A 21,893-nucleotide genomic window follows, 5' to 3' on the forward strand; every position below is an offset into this window, starting at 1 on the left:
TCCCCAGAGCAGAGTAGAGGGGCAGAATCACCTCCCTCGACCTGCTGGCCACGCTTGTTTTCATGCAGCCCAGGATGCGATTGGCTTTCTGGGCTGCAAGCGCACGTTGTGGGTCATGTTGAGCTTCTCGTCCACCAACATCCCCAAGTCCTTCTCCTCAGGGTTGCTCTCAATCCATTCTCCGCCCAACCCGTATTTGTGCCTGGGATTGCTCGGCTCCCTTCCCCTCCCCCCCACCCGCCCCACAATGGTTCGTCCCGGGGGAGGGCGGGAAGGCGGCCAGTGCGGCGTTCGCTTCCGGGTTTCGGTGCGGGCGGGCGCTGTGTGGTTGCTCCTCCCCCGCCGTCGCTGCAGCCCGGCCCGGCGCGGGCGGGCGCTATGCGCAGGCTCGGTCCTTGGCTGAAGATGGCGGCGGCGGATAAACAGAAGCACGAGCACGGGCGGGTGAAGATCGGGCACTACATCCTGGGCGACACGCTGGGCGTCGGCACCTTCGGCAAAGTCAAGGGTGAGCGGGGCGTTGCGGTACGGCACACGTCTGCCGGGCCGGAGAGCGGCGTCCCTCCTGCCGCCGTCGGCGGTCACCTCACGGCGGCTGGGGCTGGGCGGCTGCCGAGGCCTGGCCGGGCCGGAGCGGGGCGTCTGGGGGCCCCGGGCTCGGCGCTGCGGCGGGCCGAGCTTCGCCGGGGAACCGGCCGGCGGGGTGGGGCCCGCCGGCCGAGGTCCGTGTGGTGGCAACGGCGGCTGGTGGGCGGCGAAGGCCGGTGCGGACGGGGCTTGTGTGGGCCGAGGTGCCGGGGGTGGGACCGGCGGTCCGGCGGAGGGGAGAAACAGCTTCCTCCTCTGTGTTTACGGAAATAGTTCCCGGAGGCTAATGATGCTGCATTTATTTAAAACAGCACTGGATATGTAAGGAAAGGAGGCCGTATGAGTTCTTGAGCTGCTTGTACCTTGCTTTTTGCTGCACAAATACTAATACTTGATGACCTTATAAGGCAGGCAAGATTTCTTCCTCTGCAGAGGGAGAAATCAGCATAAAAAGATGAGTCGGGGATTATTGGATTACCTGGCAGCACAGCTGACACACGGGCATGGGGAGACGTTATGCTAAATCTAGTTGACCAGTGGTTATCAAAGTGTTTTTTTTTTTTTTCAGCTCGGACTTTAAAAACTTTTCCCAGTAGGGTGGGGATGCCGTGCTGCAATTTCGAAGCCTAGTAGAAATAAAAGGGAAATTAAACTCTCCCTTGGTGCTGTCCAGGTGGCAAAGCTGTGCATTAGCCTAAACTGTTCGTGGTGCCTTGTTTGTGAGAATTGTTGGAATGATGGGGTGTGCAAATTGAAAACATTGTTTCACAAATGAGTTACACTGCACTCAGGTGGTATTCTTAATAAGGTGTTTTTATGGTGAACCTAGTGAACTGCTCATATTATAACCAGTAAAGAAACATTGCTTATTCTCTTATGTCTAATGTGCTAACAGGCTTTTAACATGATACCATTTTTCAGGGTAGATGTTCCTTTTGTAGAAAATAGGAGTATGTTTGCCTTTAGAAATATCTAGGAAAGCAGCGGAAAATATTTTGAGAGTAGAGGCCTTTGGGTCTCCTTTTTTCAAGGCAGGCTTATAAAGTGACACCCCCACAGCCACTTGGGAGCAGTGGCTGGCAGCTGGAGTACCATTCCTTTCCTTGGGAGCTTAGCACCCCCTTAAATAGGGAGGAAACAAGATAAGGCAGAAGGCGGGTATCAGGTTCTCTTTCCTCATGGAGGGACTAGATGTTTGAGGGGAGAAGAAGAATCAAAGATGTAGTTGTTTTTTGTAGTTTGTTTTTCCCCCAGTGCACTGCACAAAGCTAAGGTCAGCATACATAAGTATGTTCTAATATGCTTTTCAATTTCAGAGCATGCTGTTGCACTACCGCTGCTGTTCTTATCTGTACTGGCAAAAATGTGTCTGAAGTTGAAACCTTGAAAGATGATCAATTTGTGGAGATACTGTTATAATTTTAATATATTATTGAACATCACTCCTCCTAATATTTCATGAAATACAGTTAGCTTGAAACACTTAATTGAAAAGAGTTGCCAGTTTATTTGTAATTATAACTAATTATATTATTTGATTCATGTTAGGTGTTCTTTTACACTGCTGTCGTGGTTTTGGCCGGATTGGACAATCAGAATGAAAGGTGACCCTCCCCACCCTCTCCAAAGAGAGGAGAGGAAGAGATAAAGAGATTTATGAGTTTAGAAAAAGAACTAAACTACTTTAATTAAAATAATCATAAATAAGGAAATAATATATAACAATAAAATAATAATAACAAAAAAGCGTACAATTATATACAAAACCGTATCCAGCTCCCAGGATGACAATCACATCACCAGCAGATACAGGGAAGGTCCCAGACTGGAGTCAGTGATGGACAGGAGCTGAATTCTGGATCTGGGGTCAGGTATGCTCAGATCGGGATCAAAGGCAGACGAACAGACAGGATCCTCCTCAGACGTTGGCCATTGAAGAAAGAGACTTGACGTTTTGATCCCTCAGCTTTTATACTGAGCGTGATGCAGATGGGATGGAATACCCTGTTGGTCAGTTTTGAGCCACCTGTCCTGTCCGCTCCTCCCTGCAGGTGGGACCCCTCTATGCTTTTCCGCTTCCGACCCTCTAACAGGGCAAATAACGAAGTTAGCTGACCTTGGTTTTTACAGCAGTAAGTATAAGCAAGAGCCTCTCTGCATACCATTCTTTGGTACAATCAGGTCTTACCAGTCTGAGAGTGAACAGTTTCTGAACAATATGCTGTTAATTTCAGAGTTTAGTCAGATAGAAGAGGCCCAGCTAAAAAGTAAAATTACAAAACAGAAAATTGGCTCTGTTTTACCTCAAACCAGGACCACTGCTTTGTGACTATTGTTTATGTGAAGAGTATACACATGCATATATGAACATATTTTGTATTAAGGATGGGGGAGAAATCACCTTGTGGGGATTTGCAGCATCATTCTGCATACTGAATACTTTCCTTAGGTGGCTTGAGAATTTATTTAGGATCTAGAATCAAGTGTTAGTGTTCATGGACTCATGGTTTGTTCCTGTATACAAATTGTTTTAGGTTTTTTTTTTTCTTGTCCCTAGGTGATGTACTGTGTTACTGCTTTTTATTTAGCTGTACTTAATAAAGGACATATTTTATCTATGATGCACTGTTTTTCCTTCTGAGCACACACTTTCTCAATTTAATACCAGATCTATGATTGCTTTCCTGTAATCCTCATCATTTTCCTTTTCTGGTGACTCTGATACGGTTTCATCAATTGACAGTAAATGGAAAAACTGTAACAAATGTGTTAATTTTCTTACATTCAGTTAGGGTTTTCCTTGAGCTCATGTGATACAAGGGGTCTTAAAAGTGCGTCTTTATAATTTTAACAGTGGTGGCAGCCCAAAAAGATTGAACTGGAAAACCATTGCTTTATTTAGTAATTGTTAAAGGTCTCCTCATGTTAAGGTAGCTGTCAGATGGATTCACCCTGCTGCTGTTACTGATCTCATGTTTTTTCAGTTTAACTGTTCATCTGGCTGTACTGGCCTGAATTAACTACTGACTGGCTCAATTCACTTGGCTGTGCCTAAGCCGGAGAGTTACAGAGGAGACAGCTGTTTCTAGCCAATATCTAGGCAAAGCAAAAATGCCACAGAAGCGAAAAGCTGTGGGGTAGAAGAGAGTACTGAGCCTAAATCAGTTACATGAGATACATTCTTATTTAAACTTTACCAGGATCTATCCCTATTTTTGTCCATTTTTTAAATGGACAAAACCCCCCCCAAAACCCAAAAGAAAACACTGCTGATGTTTCCTGTTGAAACCAAATGCAAACTTTTATTTCTATATATTTTTGGAAATAAGGTTAGCCTTCATAAAAGGAAGATTAGTCAGGCTTCTAGTGATTTGTACTGAGAAAATGAAGGGTACTACTTAAGGTTGTAAATGTACAATAATTGTTTCAGTCTATAGAAATAGGTTAAAAACCCTAGTCTGTATAGACTGCAAAACTGATGTAAATAGGTCGTCTTGGTCAAGGCAATGATGGGAGACCTGGAAACAGACAGTGAAGATCCGTTTGCTAGCTAACATTGTGCAGCAATATACCTTTGCACAGCATTAACTCATGGTGGTTTTTTATGTCAGTGAAAACATTTGTTTAGCTCATGCTTTTAAAGGCTACTTTCCTCTGAGCCTCAGGTTGGCTTTTTGGCCTGTTGCAGAAATGTTTCATTAAATACAACATACACTTGTTCAGCTTTTTTTCTACAAACTTGATGACTGGTGCCTGTATTTCATAAGAATGTTGTATTTACTCTGGATTGCCTTGTAATCAGTTTTCCAATTGAGGATCTGCTGAACTGAGTTTGGAGACTGATAGTCCTGCACGTCAACAGTTAAAAGAACTCACTGCTGCTTTGAGACTCTGTCACTGGCATGGAAATCTTGGTGCTATGCATAGCCACAGTGAAGCTTGAAGGCAGCTGGTATTATCGGAGGATAAAAAAATACAGGGAAATATTAAGTCTGTAAAGTGAACTTTTTTTGCAGTGATTCCTTCAAGGGGATGATAGCTGGTTGAGGATTAGGGTGACTAACATAAATATATTTCAGTTACTTCTAATTTGTGAGCCTTTCCTTTTATAGGTAAACCTTCTATCAAGAGGTAATAAAAAGTAGCTTTCAGAAAGATAACTCTGGCTTCTTACTTTTCCACATGATGTTAGCATCAGAAGTCTTGCTTTCAGTTCTGTCTTGATGCCAAATTCAAAAGTAGTCAGCATTCTGTTACCAGTTAGTGTCTGCTGTTTTACTGACAACAGATACCTTGAAGCATATCCAAGAAAACAGTTTTATTTCATGAAGTAGATGGTTACTGGAAACTTGTATCTTAAAAAGCTAGGCTTGTTATAATCTTAAATTGAACTAAAAAACGGAGGCAAAATTACTGAAGAAAATAGCGATTAAATTTGAAATGTCTTAAGCAAGTGAACGGGCTTTTTGGGATCTTTTTGCACCCGCACAAAACCACAGTATGTTTTCATTACAATAATTTATTCAAAGTTGGCAAACAGAGTTGAAGAAGCAGAAAATCTTGTTTTCTCCCAGTCAATGAATAAGATCAAGGCTTGGGGCACAGAATCCTGAACACTGACAGCTAAAATTGGTTGCAGTCAACTGCAAATGTTACTGTTTAATTACTTTGAATGAAAAATGTGTTTTGAAAACTCTCTTCTTATGTGCCTTGCATATTGAATATAGGTTGTTGTAGCTAATAAATTACTTTCTGTTTTTCTGAGTTCTAATGAAATTACAGTTTTCGTGTAAGGTAGACTGACAAATCAGAAATGAAACAAATTGGCTGATGAATGAAACTTTATAACACGATGCATGTCAGAACTGAATATTTATATGCTAAGCTGTAGAATTGCTCAAATATATATGTTACTTACCAAATGAAACACCTTCTTAAATGTACTTTGTAAAGCAAAGGAAGATGTAAATTCATGTGTCTAACTGATTTTTGGTTAGTTTCCAATAAGCTCTTTCTTACAAAAAAAATAAACGTTAAATTTTAATTTACTGATTTACAATTTAATTTACTGATTTGCAAGATTCTTGCAAATAATTCTGGTTTACATCAGTTTACATTATTGATACACAAAGACTTTGTAATTCAGATGGAATAGTTGCTTTTCTAGTGTGTTATGTTAATGATTCATTACCTCTTAAGATTTGAGCATAGGTGATATAATTTGTTGTACTCCTTTAAAACTTCAATCACACTTGAACTGAAAAAAACAAAGGGGATGTGATTGCTTTAATTGTAGATCTGGTTGAAAGCAAATATTTTCATAGTTGACATAATTTTACAGTTCTAGGCAGCCACCCACTGGTGCTTTGTGGTTTGTCTAAAACTTGATGGATGTGGGCTCTGCCCTACCTCTCTCAGCAGTGCAAATGTGTCTGTCCAGTGTTTTGGTTGTTGTGGCCGTTTTCATGCATGGCTTTCTCTGCATGAGGGGGCTGTATTTCTTCACCTTGCAGTCAGAGCCTTTCTGTATTCTTGGGTACAAAAGGCATCTCACCACCACATTGTGTTTGTTCAGGGTCTTGGGTAATAAACTATTTAGTTACTTCCCTACAGGAATTTAGACCAACTGCTTTATATTACACAGTGGCTATTTTTTTTTTTTTTTCAGTGTAAGAATAATCACTCAGATGCTTATCATTATCTCCATCTCTCTGCTAAGAATTTCTTCTCACTTGGGTTGGTTAACTCAATATGGAGGCAAAAGGCAGCAGGAAAGCCTTGTGTTCGGAATGAGATTTACAGATTGATAGGTGCTTGCTAATTATATCCAAATTATCTGTTAAATGCAGAGAAACTTTTGTGGATCACTGCTGTTTATCACAGCTTCCCATGGATATATTTAAATAAAACTTGAAGGCTGGGGCTTAGTTAAATTCTCAAGTGAGGAGAAGCACCGAGGAGTGAGTAATGTGTTCAACACAGGTCTGTTAGCAATGTCCATTCAAGTGGTCAAGGATGAACCTTCAAAAGACAGAAATCAGGATGGTGAATGAAAGTAGTGTAGTTATAATCGTGCATGCAAAACCCAGTGCAGATAGCAAAGCCTTCTAGTGGAAGAGATACTTGCCTTCTGTGGTTTATCTGTTGGGTTTAAGAAAAATATTCTTAGATACTTTGTTGAGGCTACTTCCATAGCACCTGTGAAATTAAGGACTTTAAGAGGGGTAACTGTCTAGAGAATATTTTACACTTTGGGTTCCTCTGTTGAAAGAAAAATGAAACTCTCCTAGAAGTAGGAAAGAAACTGAGGAGTGTATGAGGTTGCATGTTTGCATTGCTTCTCATAGTTACTACTGGATTTTTTTCTGGACATTTCTTGCAGGTTTTGCCACTTATTTTATATAATAAAGCTCTGATGCTTACTGCACAGACTGTGGAGCTTATATAGGGTAATTTTTTTAAATATAATTATTTTTCAAGTAAACTGATCAGATACTCTTAGTGGCAATTCAGAGTAATTGCTGAAACAGGCTTATTGATGGAAGGATGGCAGTGATTTCTTTAGAAAGAGTGATCCTTACAGATAAAGGAAGAGCTGCAGGACAGCTTGTCTGAGTGGGTTACCAAGCAAGCCAAAAGCTTGGAGTATCTTACACAGGGAGGGAAAATGGTCTCCCTAATTAGCAAGGGTGGCAGTGTTTTGGGATACACTTTGTTTGTTTGCAATAGTGCAAAAATGTAGTCATGCTGTAAGACTTCTTAGGGTTAGGTTTAATGTTTTTCTTACATATCCCATTCATCTTCTTATGATAGAACTGTGCGAGGGCAGAAGAAATGACATGCCATCTGGTTTTCAGCCTCCCCAAAGGTAATGGGGAAATGTGGAATCCTAACTTATATTTCTTGGCTACAGTCAAAACGGGCAAATTAATGTCTTTACGGAGCAATTGAAAACCCTGACTAAATACTTCCTTGTTCTTTGCAGTTGGCAAACATGAGTTAACTGGGCATAAAGTTGCAGTGAAGATCCTGAATCGACAGAAGATTCGCAGCCTTGATGTTGTAGGAAAAATCCGCAGGGAGATTCAGAACCTCAAACTCTTCAGGCATCCTCATATAATTAAGCTGTAAGTTTTGCTTGCTATAATCAAACTAATTTAAGTAGTAATCTCTTTTTGCTTTCACTGATCTGAAACTTGTTTAAAGGGCAATACTGCTAGCAGTATCTGGTCAGAAAAGTAACCAGGTTCCAAGTATGCAACCATTTTCAGTATCCTCTGTAATGCATTTTTACAAAACTGATCTCTGCAGGCTGGAGAGCTCTCATTAGATCTTTGCTTACAAATTCTTTGGACAGGTACATAAAAGATAATGACATGATAGATACTCCTAGTAGCATCCATCTCTGTGTTTATTTGATACTTCACTTTTCTTTTTCTGGTTATATTTGATATTTTTTTCTGCTTAGAAAATTAGTTACTAAGAACAAGATTGTAAAGGGCATTTCTATAGTAAGTTTGCTGTGTGTTTTATTACTCAAAATAAGTTCTTAGTGATGTGCTGGTCAGTGATCTATGGTTTTTCCAATGCAGATGGCACTCTGAAAGATTTTTCTGAATTAAAGATATGCAGTTTGTTAGAAGTGATTGATATTTCAGAGTTCTTCAGTATAGCTGCTGCCACTTGCCTAAATGTGGTATTTACAGTGTGACTGTTTATATCTGTTAGTTGATCAATAGTTCATCAGTGGAGTACAGAGTACAATTAAATATGTCCCAGAGTAGACCCCTTGTGTCTGGTCTGAGGAAATAAATTATAAATGCCATTGATTTTTTTTTTTAAACTTTAATTTCCTGTAAAATGAACCTGCATTTCTGGAGTGTATGTGACTTTCACTGTCTTAATCATAGTGGTAGTGTTAGTGGTTTTTTTTTATTGGCAGTCTTGTCCTAAGACCTAGGTGGCACTGACAGGTGCCATCCTTATACACTCCCTTTAATTTGGCAACAGCTGTTACACTGAAGCTAAATTGGATTGTGTAAGGTCAACTTGCTAACTTCTTCACTGGGTTAGTTTTCAGAAGACTATTGAGGTGATACGACTGCAAAATTGCTACTGCTGTCAGATTTCATGAACGAGTCCAAAGGACATACCTGTAGCCAAAACAAAATAGGAAGTGCCAGCGTACCGGCTGAGATACGGGCGTGGAACAGGAATGTGTACTTGTGGTGTTGCTAAACTGTTAAGTCAGCTTAACAAGCTTCAGCTAACAGTTTCTTTCTTGGGGAACTCTGGGGAGAGTTTTTTTTCTCCTGCATGTAGAGGGAAGGGACAAGATTTAGGAGATGAAGGAAAAATGGATGCATCACCAACTTTTCATTTGGTAAGCCTGCACTTCTAAAGCAGAAGGATTATTAGCCTGTGTGTAAATCGCATTTGAGATATAATTGATACTTTTGCGCAGGTAGACTTGCTGGTAACGTAGGATCATGCTGTGCATACTGTCAAGAAACAGATTGGGGAACTGCTAGGGAGTAGCTTAAGATATTTAGGGTAAAGATATACGGATTCCTTCAGTTTAACGTTACAAATTAGTCAATGTCTAATTTGGAACATTGCTGTGCTTTATGAAAAATCTCATACACAGCTTTAGCAGCATATATAATTTTAAGCCTGTTGCAATACTTTCTATACCATACTTTAAATAAAAACCTTTGGAGCATCTCCTCTTGTAGTTTTTGACCTCTACCAATAGAATGCATCTTGTTTTCCTACATAAAATCGCCTCTTTTTGCATTCTGGTCATCTATACTGTATGGTTTGATAACCTTATTTATATTATAGGTATGTAACTATTCCATAACCTCCTTTTCCATACCCAGAAAAATTAGCTGACTATAGAGAAGCACGGCTGTAACGTTTGGATTAAAAGGATTAAAATACTATTTCTGTAGCAATGTCTTACCCACGGCTTCAGAATATTGTTGTTAAAGTACATGAGGTACTTTCAGACAAGATACTGGAGATAAAATTGATAAAGGGTGAAGCATCTTGGACTATAAGTTTTTATGTAAAACTAACTTTAAAAGATCTCATATTGATAACTGCATCAGAAGGGTATGGAGGTTATTGAAATGTTACACTGTAACAGTAAACTGTTAAAATAGATATAGCCACACATATGTGCGCACCCATTCACTTGGATAGCCTGAACTCGTTGTCTATGTAGTTCAAGAATAACTTGTCTCAGTAGGCTGTAGCGTGTCTGTTTTCCCCTTTGTCTTGGAATTAGCATTTTGAAGAAAGTTGCAGTTCTGTAGTGTGTGTATGAATTCATTTATGTATTACAATCAGATATTTGCATGTTCAAGTGTAGTACCTTGATACATTAATTTTCATCCAATTGCTACCTCCCATCCTCTCAATATAGTATCTGAATTTTGGCTGAAGTGTTATTAGTGTTCATATTCTTGTTTCATAAAAAATCAATGACTTCTGACTGCTGTCAAGGAAACGACTTCTAGGTAAGGATATGTAGAACAAAATCAAGAATCTCTTGAATGGGGAAGTTTTGGCCATAAACTTTGGCCATAAATTTTGGAACTTCAAAGGCTTGAGTTGTTTTTGTTTTTGTTTTTTTTTAAACTTAATCGAAGTAGGATTATAAAAATATAATACCCAGAGTGCTAGTACTCTTAAATACTAATGACGAAGTTAGGTCTCTCTGTAAAAGATGATATTCATGATCATTAACAGCATTTTTTTTCTAGTCTTGAAGTATACTTTTTATTTATAGCAAGTCAGATTTTCTGCATGTTAAGGTTGAAAAGTGTATATTTTTCAGACACTAGCAAAGTTCCTTAAATTCCTTCCACACTGCATGAAGCTGTCTGCAAGGCAGCATTGTAAATAGTTCCATAGAAGTCATTTGGACTAAACTTAGTCCTCTGAAAGTACAGAGGTTGATATTTCTGGTGGGGAAAGCAAATTTCATGCTAGTCTTGGCAATGATGGCATCACATAGTGGAAGGAGAGGAAATAGTTTCTGAAAAATACTGTCATTCCAGTAGCTGTAAACTGGCTGATAGATGTTTCAATGTATACTTTTATCTGACTCTGTACAACTTTGGTTTTAACTGAATGTAACTAGCATCTCTTACTGAGTGTGTAGACTAACAGATAACTTCTCTTTTCAGGTACCAGGTCATCAGTACACCAACTGACATTTTCATGGTGATGGAATATGTTTCAGGAGGAGAACTGTTTGATTATATCTGTAAAAATGGAAGGGTAAGAAGTAGTCCAATTCTAAAAATCAATGACTTACATTCTGTTTTTGCTTTTGCAACATTCCCTTGTCAACTGACACTGAGGGGAGAGACAGGTTCTTTTGGGGCATCCTTGGCAGAATGAGGTAATTAAAGCTTTATTTTCTTAACAGGATATTATGATTAGCATAGCACAGAATTTATGGTTGGAGTGGTACAGGATTTCTACAAGCAATATCAATGTAGTACAACTTAAAAGTAGCATAATACAGAATTTATAATACAAGTTATGATTTCTAATCACCTAGACCCTCAGCAGATCAGGTCAAATGTTAATACGCAGTTTGCTGTGTCAATATAACATTTACAATATAGACTCAAAAATCACATGAAAGAATATGAGTCACTTAATCCTGGGAGGAAGCAGAGGACACTAGAGGCATCCCTGGCCATGGTGGGGCCCGGGGGGTTTGGGAGTGTCACAGTTCTCACTGTCCAGCAGCAGTTCTGGTCCAGGTTCCCACTTAGGACTTGTAATTACTTGATGTTACGGACAGTGCTCTGTGTGCTGTTACACATCCTTGTTCTGTGAGGGGGTCATCACTATCACCTGGCTGGCCAGGTGCCTGGGACCTTCAAAGCTGGTAAGGAAGGGACTGATCAGCCTGCCACCCGGGAACCTTGAGGCCAGTAGGGAGGGAAAGAAGAAATCTGTTTGTTTGTCTGCTTGGTTCGCAAGACCTTAAGGGCCTAATGATGAGGGAAAGAGCACGAATACATGACTCCCTCGGTCACAGAATGGCTGCTTTCCTCATAAAATTATGTTAGCTATGCTAACCACATTATTAGGGGCTTGGGAGCAGGGGGTACTGGTCACACCCCGTTAAATGAAGGTTTGTTTTTACGTATTCAGCATTCATTTTGCTGTTAGTAATTAAAATATACTATGACTACATCTTATTCTGAAAGTAAAAATGGTTATATGTTAACAGGTTTCAGATCTTTATGTATGACTTTGTCATGGCATTTTTCCTCTCTAGTGATCTGTTAATTTACAATTAATGGGTACAAACCGGATGGGTATGTACCCAGCTGGACTAGCTGAAAATTATTTCTTTAGTATAACCCATTATTGGAAAAGTACCATTGTGCCCTTATTACACTCTTCTACTAGTAGAACAGTTTCTGTGAGAGCTCTGAAGTCACTTCTGACAAACCATCTAGATAGCCAGATAGGATACTTTAAGTTAGTTGTTAGAACAAACTTTGGCACGGATTTGGGTATGGATTGGGGCATGCTCATAGGAAATGCGCAGCTAAGTCTGCTGTTTAGGGCTACCTGCTAGTAGCATAAATAGCATCTAAAATTTTTCACTTCTGTGCTGTGTGTCAGCAGCTTTTGTCAACTTAAATTTTACACTGTGCTTAAATGTCAAAGTTCATTGGTGTTCCAGTTATGCAAAGTTAATATGTTGGGTGCTAATGTTTCTAGTTACTGAGTATGTCACATCTGCCTAACCAATTTCAAAAGGGTTCTTGAGAAATTTAAGTGACTTTCTTAGTTGGTGGGTATGTTTTGTTTTACTCATTGTAGAGCGTACATCGTTTTGTTGGTACCGGAGCTAGGAAGCGTTCTGCTACAAGTTCTCATAATCTGTTGTATAAAGTATCAAAACTATAAATTATAACTTTATGTCATGGGAAAATTTTTCTTTAATTCATATAAATGAAAAACGAGATATCTTCCACTCATAATTGTTTAAAACCTTTGTCTGTCTTAGCTTGATGAAAAGGAAAGTAGACGTCTGTTCCAGCAAATCCTTTCTGGCGTGGATTACTGTCACAGGCATATGGTAGTACATAGAGATCTGAAGCCTGAAAATGTGCTGCTTGATGCACATATGAATGCCAAGATAGCTGACTTTGGTAAGCATTCCTATTTTATATCCGATCACATTTCTGGTGTTATTTAGATCCTGTTAGTTACTATGGTAAATATTTAATAAAATGTGTATACTTGAATAACCTGGTAGTGGGACACAACACAAGAACCTCAAGAGTAAGAATGTAAAGCAGAATGATGTTCTTCCGTGTGTGTAGAACTTGTTTTTCTCTGAAGCTTTCTTTTCAGGTATTTTCTGTGACTGGCTGAAATTGTGGACAATTTGTTTGGTTTTGCTAAACAGTATTTTCTCTGAAATGCTAAATAGACTTAGTTCCTGACCTTTCCATTTCAAAATTCACTCTTATTGCCTGCTTCACCATCTATGAAATGTAGATGTTTAGTTGTCTTAGAAGTACAGTGCAAGGGCAGTTCATCATGTTGAAGACCCACATTGCTATAGTAAAATACACTAGTCCTCCTATTAAACTACTCTAAGTTCACTTTAAAAACTCTCAAGATGTGATTGAAAAAATGTAATTAAAACGTAAAAGGTAAAATAAGAACAGTTAATCTCGCAAACTCCTGTGCTTTTTTGCTGCATACCTGCCTAACTAATCAGAAAGCTTAATAATTTATACAAGCTGTTTGTGACACAGCTGCTGAGAAAACTGGCAGATAGTTCTTGGAACTATCTGAATCGGGAAACCTCTCCATATGAGCATAGTAAGGTATCCGTGCTGCTGTAGCATTGTGATATCTCTTGTGGACATAGTGGATAATACCTGCCCTTGTAAAGCACTTTGAGGACTCTGATGAAAGGTGCTAAGTATTCGAAGTATATTTTAAAAGTATGATGTTCAAGTATGTGGGCACTGGGAGTTGTATTGATTTCTTGTGTGTAGAAAATACTTTGGGTGAAATGGCTTATGTGGTAAAGAAATGAAATACAATAACTTACAAAAATATCTTCCTGTAACTTAAATGTCATCAAAGCTGTAGCACTCAAAATTAACCATGACTAGTTTATTAAACAAAAGCTTAATAAAAGCTTTTGCATATTAGAATATGAAAACTAGCCAAGCTGAACTCTTTCATCTTCCCCTTCCCCCTGTAAAAGAGCATAATTCCTTCTCAGACACTGACTTCGTGGGCTTACGGTAGTCTTGGTCATGCAGCCTCCACTGAGGAAAGTGGAAGGTATTTTCCACAGCTATTCTAGAAGTGGTATTAGACTATACTGAGGGCTGGTGAATGAAGATGGTCTAGTTCTAAAGTATACTTTAATTACTGACAGAATATCTAAAATCAAACTACTGAACTGTAGTGATTCAGGAACCAGCTGAGCATGTAGGTGTCTAAATTGTGGTGAAGTCATGTGAACTCCTCAGTTCCCTTATTCTGTGTAACTCTTGCAGAGTTTTAGGCAAGTCTGTGGTAGCATCTTCCACTTTGGCATTTAGAAGCGAATGTATTTTTTCAGACTTTCTTGTTAATGACCAAAATCCTAGCTGCATCTCCCTTAGAGCAACTTTATTCTTTTGTCATACATGTGTTGTTTAAATTAGACTGGTTTTTGTCTTGTGATGAATATATTCTCAAACATTTCTAGGTTGTGTGCAGTAATGGATTGATGTTACTCAAATTTCTGGTAAATTACATGGAGGATTATGTGACATTCTCATATAAAAAAAAATAAGTAACTCGAAACAATGTTACTTCTTTACTGAGATAAATTTGTTGTTTCTCTAATTTGATTACTAGTATTTGTTCTAGGTGGTATATGCAGTGTGAAATCGTTTTGCTCTCTGAATTTTTAGTAGTTACTCTTATACACTTTCAGGTCTATCAAATATGATGTCAGATGGAGAATTTTTAAGAACAAGCTGTGGTTCCCCTAACTATGCTGCACCAGAAGTAATTTCAGGAAGGTAGTTTCTTTTATATTGGATACATGTGTGCATGTACTTAGTCATTTTGCTGCTTGATTCTAAAGGCTACAAAACTATTCCAATTGACAAGCTTTAGGCTGAGAAACTGTGGGCTGAAGTCTTTTCTCTTGATAATTTTCCATGAGTGTTTAAGGCTTCTATGAACTAGCTTTGAATAGTTCCTTTAAGAGACAGGATGTCTAATGCCCCAAATCCAGTGTCTACATTGTGCCTGAATTGGTTTAAAAGTCTCACTTAGAGCTCAGATCTTGGAAGTAGAGGTACAGATAGAAACACAGGCAAAGTCTGCTGTGAAGTATGAGTAGCACTGAAATATCTGCTGCAGAGTGGATACTCAGTCTGAAGGTAGCTTCCCCTTTTTTTGGACTCGATGATTGTTGAATCTGCTGCTTTCAATTACCTACCCTAATATTACCTCTTGCCGGTTGGAGGCCAAATGTCTGTTTTATACAGGCAGTAGCAAAGAATACATGACGAGTCCATATAGCAGAATTTATCTTAAACTTTGCAGCCTCACTGATTTGGGGGATAGATGACTTTGTACAAATTCTGCTAAAACAATGATAACAATGCGTAACATGGATTTTCTTAGTGGTAGGTACAAATTTCTTTCAGTTTGCCATTGTCTTAAATTGCATTTTTTATTATTGTTATACAATAGAGAAAAACTACATACTTTTGCCCTGTTACATATTTGAAGGGGAAGGACCCAAAGTTTAAGGGAGGCATGAAATAGAACTGAAATGTTATAGTACTTGCAGATTAGTTGTCCCAAGCTCATACACTTTTAACTACTGTGATATAATGTAAGAAAGTAGAGGAAAAAAATTTATTTAAATATTAAACACAAGTCACTAATAATTAACTTTTTCCCAGATTATATGCAGGTCCAGAAGTAGATATTTGGAGCAGTGGGGTTATTCTCTATGCGTTGTTATGTGGAACGCTTCCATTTGATGATGATCACGTGCCAACCCTTTTTAAGAAGATATGTGATGGTATCTTTTACACTCCTCAGTACCTGAATCCGTCTGTAATTAGTCTTTTGAAGCACATGCTGCAAGTGGATCCAATGAAGAGAGCAACAATCAGAGACATTAGGTAAAACACTAACTGATGTCTGATCGCAGGATGCTGGAATGATAATGTCAATGCAAATATGCAGAACAAAGAAATCATTTATACAGGTCATCTATGCTTTATAGACTGACATGAAAAATGGAACTTCTGGCGGTTTGGCTTTTGCTATGATGGTTCTGATCTCCAGTGGCCAATGAAGTATCTATTGTAGGTCAGAGAAAACCAATTATATACATTGCATACAGAAATTCTGAAAAACTCTGTGTTTAAGACTGCTATAGTAAAGATGTTTACGTGCAGAATGGCTTGCAAAAACTGCGCAGTATTGACTTCTTTGAGGAAAAAAAGTCTTTGATTATAAGAACCGCTATACCGTACTGTAAATGTCTGAGAGGAAGTTATGGCTCTTCAATATGGTAACTGCTGTTTTTATTCATATTTCGCAGACTCTAAAACATCATCTGTTAAGACTCTGAATATTCCCCATGCAATATAGCACTTTCTAGCTTCAAAACCCTGGCATGAATTTGTGTATGAATGATACGAGAACGTGACTGCATTGACAAGTGTGCAGGGGGGTTGAATAAAAAAACAAACCCAAAGTGTTGGCTGATAGAGCTGTACTTCATGCAGCAGCCTAGTTAGGTTTTCCTGTTCCCATTGTAAGAAACTTCAAGGAGGGTGCTTTGATACACTACCTTAGTGAAAATGCTGCTTCTTTTAGTGTTAGAAGTTAGGAAGTCAGCAATGTTCATGTTCTTTCAGTAGAACAAAAAACGTGGTGCACTTCTCCCTTGCTACTTTATTACAATGGGAAGTACTGTCTTGAAGAAATCAAAGCACTATAAGAACTAAACATTGTAAAACTTGAGTGGGTAGGAACTTAGCTTATCTCAGTCATGTTAAATAAGTCTGGAAGGGAAGTGTTGTGAAAAAGATGTTGAAAAATATTGGTTACAAAGCATGGATGGATTTTGAATCCTAAACAGTTCTAGTCAATTAGCCATAAGACAGGTCACCACACAGTTTAAAAGGCAAACTGAGTTTAATTGAATACCTTAATTCTTCAGGGGTTTGGGGGGATGGTGCATGTAAGGGGAGAGGCCCACCTCAATGAATAGGAATGAAATATTATTCTGGGTTCAGTCACCCAGCTAGGGCTGGGCTTTGTAGTGTTATAGGAGGAGATTTTTTTACTTCCAAATTAACTGGTTGCTTCTGATGAAAATGTGTTTTGCGCAACACATTTGTGGTGAGTCATGTTCTCAGGAACACACTGACTAGACCTTGGTCTGTCGTACTGGTTTTGGCCATGATAAAGTTAAACTTCTTCATAGTATCTTGTATATGGCTTTGTTTTGGATTTGTACTGGAAATAGTGTTTATAACACATGGATGTCTTAGTTACTGCTGAACAGCACTTACACAGTGTCAAGGCCTCTTCTGCTCTGCACAACGCCCTGACAGTTGAGTAGGTTGGAGGTACTCAAGAAGTTGGGGGAAACACAGTTGGGACAGCTGCCCCCAGCTGACCAAAGGATATTCCAAACCATATGATGTCATGCTCAGCAATAAAACTGGGAGGGAAGTTGGTGGGGTTGGGCTGCTGCTTGGGGACTGGCTGGTCATCAGTTGGTGGTGAGCAATTGTTTTCATTTGCATACCTTGTCTTTCTCCGGTTTTATTTTCTTCTCTTCATGTGTTTTTTTTTTCTTGCATTTTTTTACATAAATTCTTTATCATTATTAAGCCCAGGCCCCATGGAAGTGTCGTTATGGGTGACAAGGCATGTGGGAGAATATGGGCAGGTATTTAGAAGGCTTGTCACCTCTGATGGTCTGAGACTTCACTCCTGAACAAGTGCAGGATCCTGATGAAGGGATAGAATGTTTGAAAAAAAGATGCCCTGGCTATTCCAAAGAGGCATAACTTATCGCACTGTGCTGGGGCCTGACCCGCACCTACTGAAAACTGCTCAATATTAATTCAGCACCCTCAAGGAGAAGAGAGGGTCTCTAGATCTGAAAACAGACATTGTGGCTAAGCCAGAGACCCAGGCTTCAACTATATTGGTTGTCCCTATAATTAAAAAAAACAAAACAAAAAACCAAAAAACACACAAAGTGGAAGCCAACTCATTTAATAAGGGATGAAGAAGCTTCTTGTAAAAGGGAGCAAGAGAGAGAATCACAAGAGGTAGCCTGTTCTGTAGCAGAGCAGTCACAAGAATAGGAGGAAGAGACTGACATGATAAATGAGACGGAAACCACTCGATCCCTATCCCTAAGGAAGCCATGAGGTATGTGAAAAAATTTCAGGTGTCAACCAGGTGAGCAAATTCTCAGCTTGTTACTCTGGTGCTGAGATATTGGGGCAAATGGTCAGGAATTAGAAGGTAAGGAAGCCTGGCAGCTGGGATCCCTTGCTGGGGTATGGCCATTGGCAAAGGAGTTGTAAAAGGGGCAGGAGTCCTCAGTCTTTGGAGGCGATTCCGGTCGAGTGTGACAGACAGGTATCCCTTTGAGGAAGATCTTGTAAATTCTGTAAGCAAATGGACCACCATTAAGGGAGGTATCCAGTATCTGAGGGAATTAGCCATGGTGGAGGTGATCTGTGGCAACCTGGATGACAACCAGGCATTTAAAGACCTGAAGGAAGCCTGGTGCGCTCGGTCCACGTGGCAAAACTTCGTATGAAGTGCACCAATGTTGTACACCAACACCATGGGGATAATGAGCTGGACAGATGTGGAGGCATCGACTGTGGGTGGATTGGCCTGCCAACTCCAAGAATTCAAAGAGACTACCTCATCTTATGGGCCTGCTTCTTAGCTGTGGAGAAACTCACAAATTACTCTCACACTTTTACCCTTCTGATTCTCCCTGCCATCCCACCAGGGAGGAGTGAGTGAGTGGTGGTGTGGTGCTTAGTTGCCAGCCAGGGTTAAACCATGACATCCATAGAACTGCTCTTAAATTGCTACACAAGTCTTTATGCTATAGGTGGGAATACTTTGAAAATTAATGTCATGCCATACCCTTTGGATAGTTAAGCAGCTTACTCTAGGTACACAAGACAATCTTTATTTTTTTCTGTAGGATTGGGCAACGTAAATATTTGATTCCTTCTATATCTTTCCTTTTCCCTCTTATGAATACAAGCCCATTGATACAGTAGTAAAGAGGTACTGATTGACGCTTCCGTAGCTTCCCTCAACTCTTCAAGTCTTGAAGACAGCCGGGGGTGTTCTAAATGAAAAAATGATAGGCAGCTTGTTTGGGATGGGGAGCGTGTGACTTTAATGTTCAGAAATTTGTGTCCAAATATCTACCAAAAAGTTATTCAGCATTAACATTTCTTAATTGTGTTATGTATTGTTAGGTGTTTACTTGGGGAGGGACAACTCAAGTGGGTAGTATAAGAATTTCCGTTGAAAATATCTCAAAACTAACATAGTGGCAGTAAAAAATATACTATTTATATAAAAAGAAGGTTGATGAATTAAATATTTTTGGAGCTCAGGTAGTCAACAAACTTACAGGATTTTTTTCAGTCTCCCGCAAAATGTCTAGCAAAATCTTGTGAAGGTGGTGATTACTTTCCTATAGGTACTGTTTTATTTTCTGTGCTGCACAGAAGGGGACTTGAACTGGAAACTGTCGTTGTTGTACAGGCTAAAAAATAATCTTATTTTAAAAAGAATTTTAAAAGGTTTGCTATACATAAATATACTCAGGCTTTTTTTATTTTTGAATCTAGGGAACATGAATGGTTTAAGCAGGACCTTCCAAAATACTTGTTTCCTGAAGACCCATCATATAGCTCTACCATGATTGATGATGAAGCCTTAAAAGAAGTGTGTGAGAAGTTTGAATGCACTGAAGAGGAAGTGCTAAGCTGTCTATACAGCCGAAATCATCAGGACCCTTTAGCAGTTGCCTATCACCTCATTATAGATAATAGAAGAATAATGAATGAGGCCAAAGACTTTTACTTGGCTACAAGCCCACCGGATTCTTTTCTTGATGACCACCATCTGTCTCGTCCTCATCCCGAAAGAGTGCCATTTTTAGTAGCTGAAGCACCACGTCCTCGACATACTCTTGATGAGCTGAATCCACAGAAGTCAAAACACCAAGGTGTAAGAAGAGCTAAGTGGCACTTGGGAATACGTAGTCAGAGTCGACCAAATGATATCATGGCTGAAGTTTGTCGAGCAATTAAACAACTGGATTATGAATGGAAGGTAAAAGAATAAAGGGTCTTTAGAGTAGACAACAGTAACTTTTTGTTTCAGCTAGCTTCTACGTAGCCTAGAAGTTTGAAACTATGTTATCCTGTGCTAGAAAATAATCTCATGTGCCTGTGCTGACTGCTTGTGCTTGCTGTGGAGGAAGTGTTTTGGGGTAGGCTATTCTTGCTGAGAGGTAAAAAAGTCTTGGTGACACATTTAACTTTGCTATTGGGGCTGTAGGAATGTTTGCCTGTTGGCAAAAAAAGTCCAAACAAACCCAAAACAAACAAACAAAGCCCCCAAAACTCCAACAGGTAATCCTGAAATCACTTAATACCAGTGAGTTGAATTGACAAAACCAATATGCAGTGCTTCTCAAGCTTCTGGTAACTAACTCAAATCTCTTTCATACTAGGTTGTAAACCCATACTATCTGCGTGTTCGAAGGAAGAATCCAGTGACAAGTGCGTATTCCAAAATGAGTCTACAGTTGTATCAGGTGGACAGCAGGACATACTTACTGGACTTCCGTAGCATTGATGGTATGTGAAGACTTACATAAGTTAATGGAGTTGTATGGCAAATAATACTAAATGCAAACATGTCTTAATTTACTTGTTTAGAAGTGAAGTAAGTGTTGCCTTCTATTAGTTTAAGCCAATCTAGATCCGTATTAGTGTTTCTTTATTCCTTCCTGCTCTGGTGTTCCTATGATCAGATGGTTAGCTGCTTCATGCCTTAAATAACAGCTTTTTAGCTATATTAACTCCTAAACTGCTCCATTTTGTGTCTGCACCAGCACTAATACCACTAGTGCAAAAAGGGACTCGGCTGAACTGCCTTTGGACCCTCACCCCCCCAAATTTAAACATAAATCTGAAGTAAGCATGTGAATAACATTTCCTAGTGAAGATAAAGCTTGGCATCTAAGCATTTAAATTTGACTTGGACTGTACACTGCTGTACTGAGTTTGGCTGAGATTGAGTTCGTTTTCTTCGTAGCAGCCTATAAGGTGCTGTGTTTTGGATCTGTGACTAAAACAGTGTTGATAACACACCAGTGTTCTGGCTGTTGCTGAGCAATACTTGCATAGTATCTAGTCTTTCTTTTTCATCACTCTGTCGTACCCAATGAGTAGACTGGTGATGACCGGGAAGCTGGGAGGGCAGGTAACCTGCAGAGCTGAGCCAGACTGACCAAAGGGATGTTCCATGCCATGTAATGTTATGCTTTGGGGGAAGGTAATCTTGAGACTGGCTGGGCATCAGTCTGCTTTGGAGGTGTGGGGAGTGGTTGCGTTTGCGTCACTTCTTTTTTTTCTTTTCCTTTTTTCTTCCTCCTCCTTATTAAACTGTGATTATTTTCTACCCATGAGTTTTCTCACTTTTGTCCTTCCAATGTTTTTACCCATATGAGCTGTCAGGCAGAGTCAACCCACCAATGCTAGTAGTGGACAAAATCTGAGATAGGAGTTGTATGCTTGCAGTAACTGAAGTCTTGAAAGCAATTGATCTAACCTGTAGAAAGATGTATCTTATAGTGATGGTAACACAGCATACAAATCCCAGTTGGTTACCTTCCTGAAAATGAATGGAGGAGCTAATACAGACTGGCCACAATGCTTGCTCATGGGCATAGTAGACTAAAGCGGAGTTACCTACAGCCAATGGTGTAGATGACATGCATGGGGGAAACGTGCCATGGATGGAAAAGGATTTACTGGCATGTGGCTGGATTAAGTATAAGGTGGCTAAGGCTGTGTGCGTCTCATGGTAGTTAAATCTGATCTGACTTGGCAGTGCAGTTCTTGCCTCCTTCCTTCCTGACAATACAGGTGCTTGATTGGATCCAGTGGTACTTGATACAGGGAATAATCACTTTCCTGTAC

The 21,893-nt window shown here is 39.6% G+C and overlaps 1 protein-coding gene across 2 annotated transcripts in view; it reads left to right on the plus strand.

Annotated features, from left to right (window-relative positions):
• Nucleotides 1–347: 347 nt before the first annotated feature.
• The window catches only part of LOC128902209 (5'-AMP-activated protein kinase catalytic subunit alpha-1), a 67,788-nt gene continuing 46,242 nt past the window's right edge, over nucleotides 348–21,893 (plus strand). For both annotated transcript variants that reach the window (XM_054184721.1, XM_054184717.1), the window contains exons 1-8: nucleotides 348–508; nucleotides 7,574–7,715; nucleotides 10,785–10,878; nucleotides 12,638–12,782; nucleotides 14,582–14,669; nucleotides 15,567–15,791; nucleotides 19,530–20,016; nucleotides 20,420–20,546. In XM_054184721.1, the coding sequence (XP_054040696.1) occupies nucleotides 379–508; nucleotides 7,574–7,715; nucleotides 10,785–10,878; nucleotides 12,638–12,782; nucleotides 14,582–14,669; nucleotides 15,567–15,791; nucleotides 19,530–20,016; nucleotides 20,420–20,546 (1,438 nt within the window). In that variant the 5' untranslated portion in view covers nucleotides 348–378. The remainder of the gene's footprint in view (nucleotides 509–7,573; nucleotides 7,716–10,784; nucleotides 10,879–12,637; nucleotides 12,783–14,581; nucleotides 14,670–15,566; nucleotides 15,792–19,529; nucleotides 20,017–20,419; nucleotides 20,547–21,893) is intronic.

The sequence above is a fragment of the Rissa tridactyla genome, chromosome Z (genome assembly GCF_028500815.1).
Source record: "Rissa tridactyla isolate bRisTri1 chromosome Z, bRisTri1.patW.cur.20221130, whole genome shotgun sequence".
Lineage (NCBI taxonomy): Eukaryota > Metazoa > Chordata > Aves > Charadriiformes > Laridae > Rissa > Rissa tridactyla.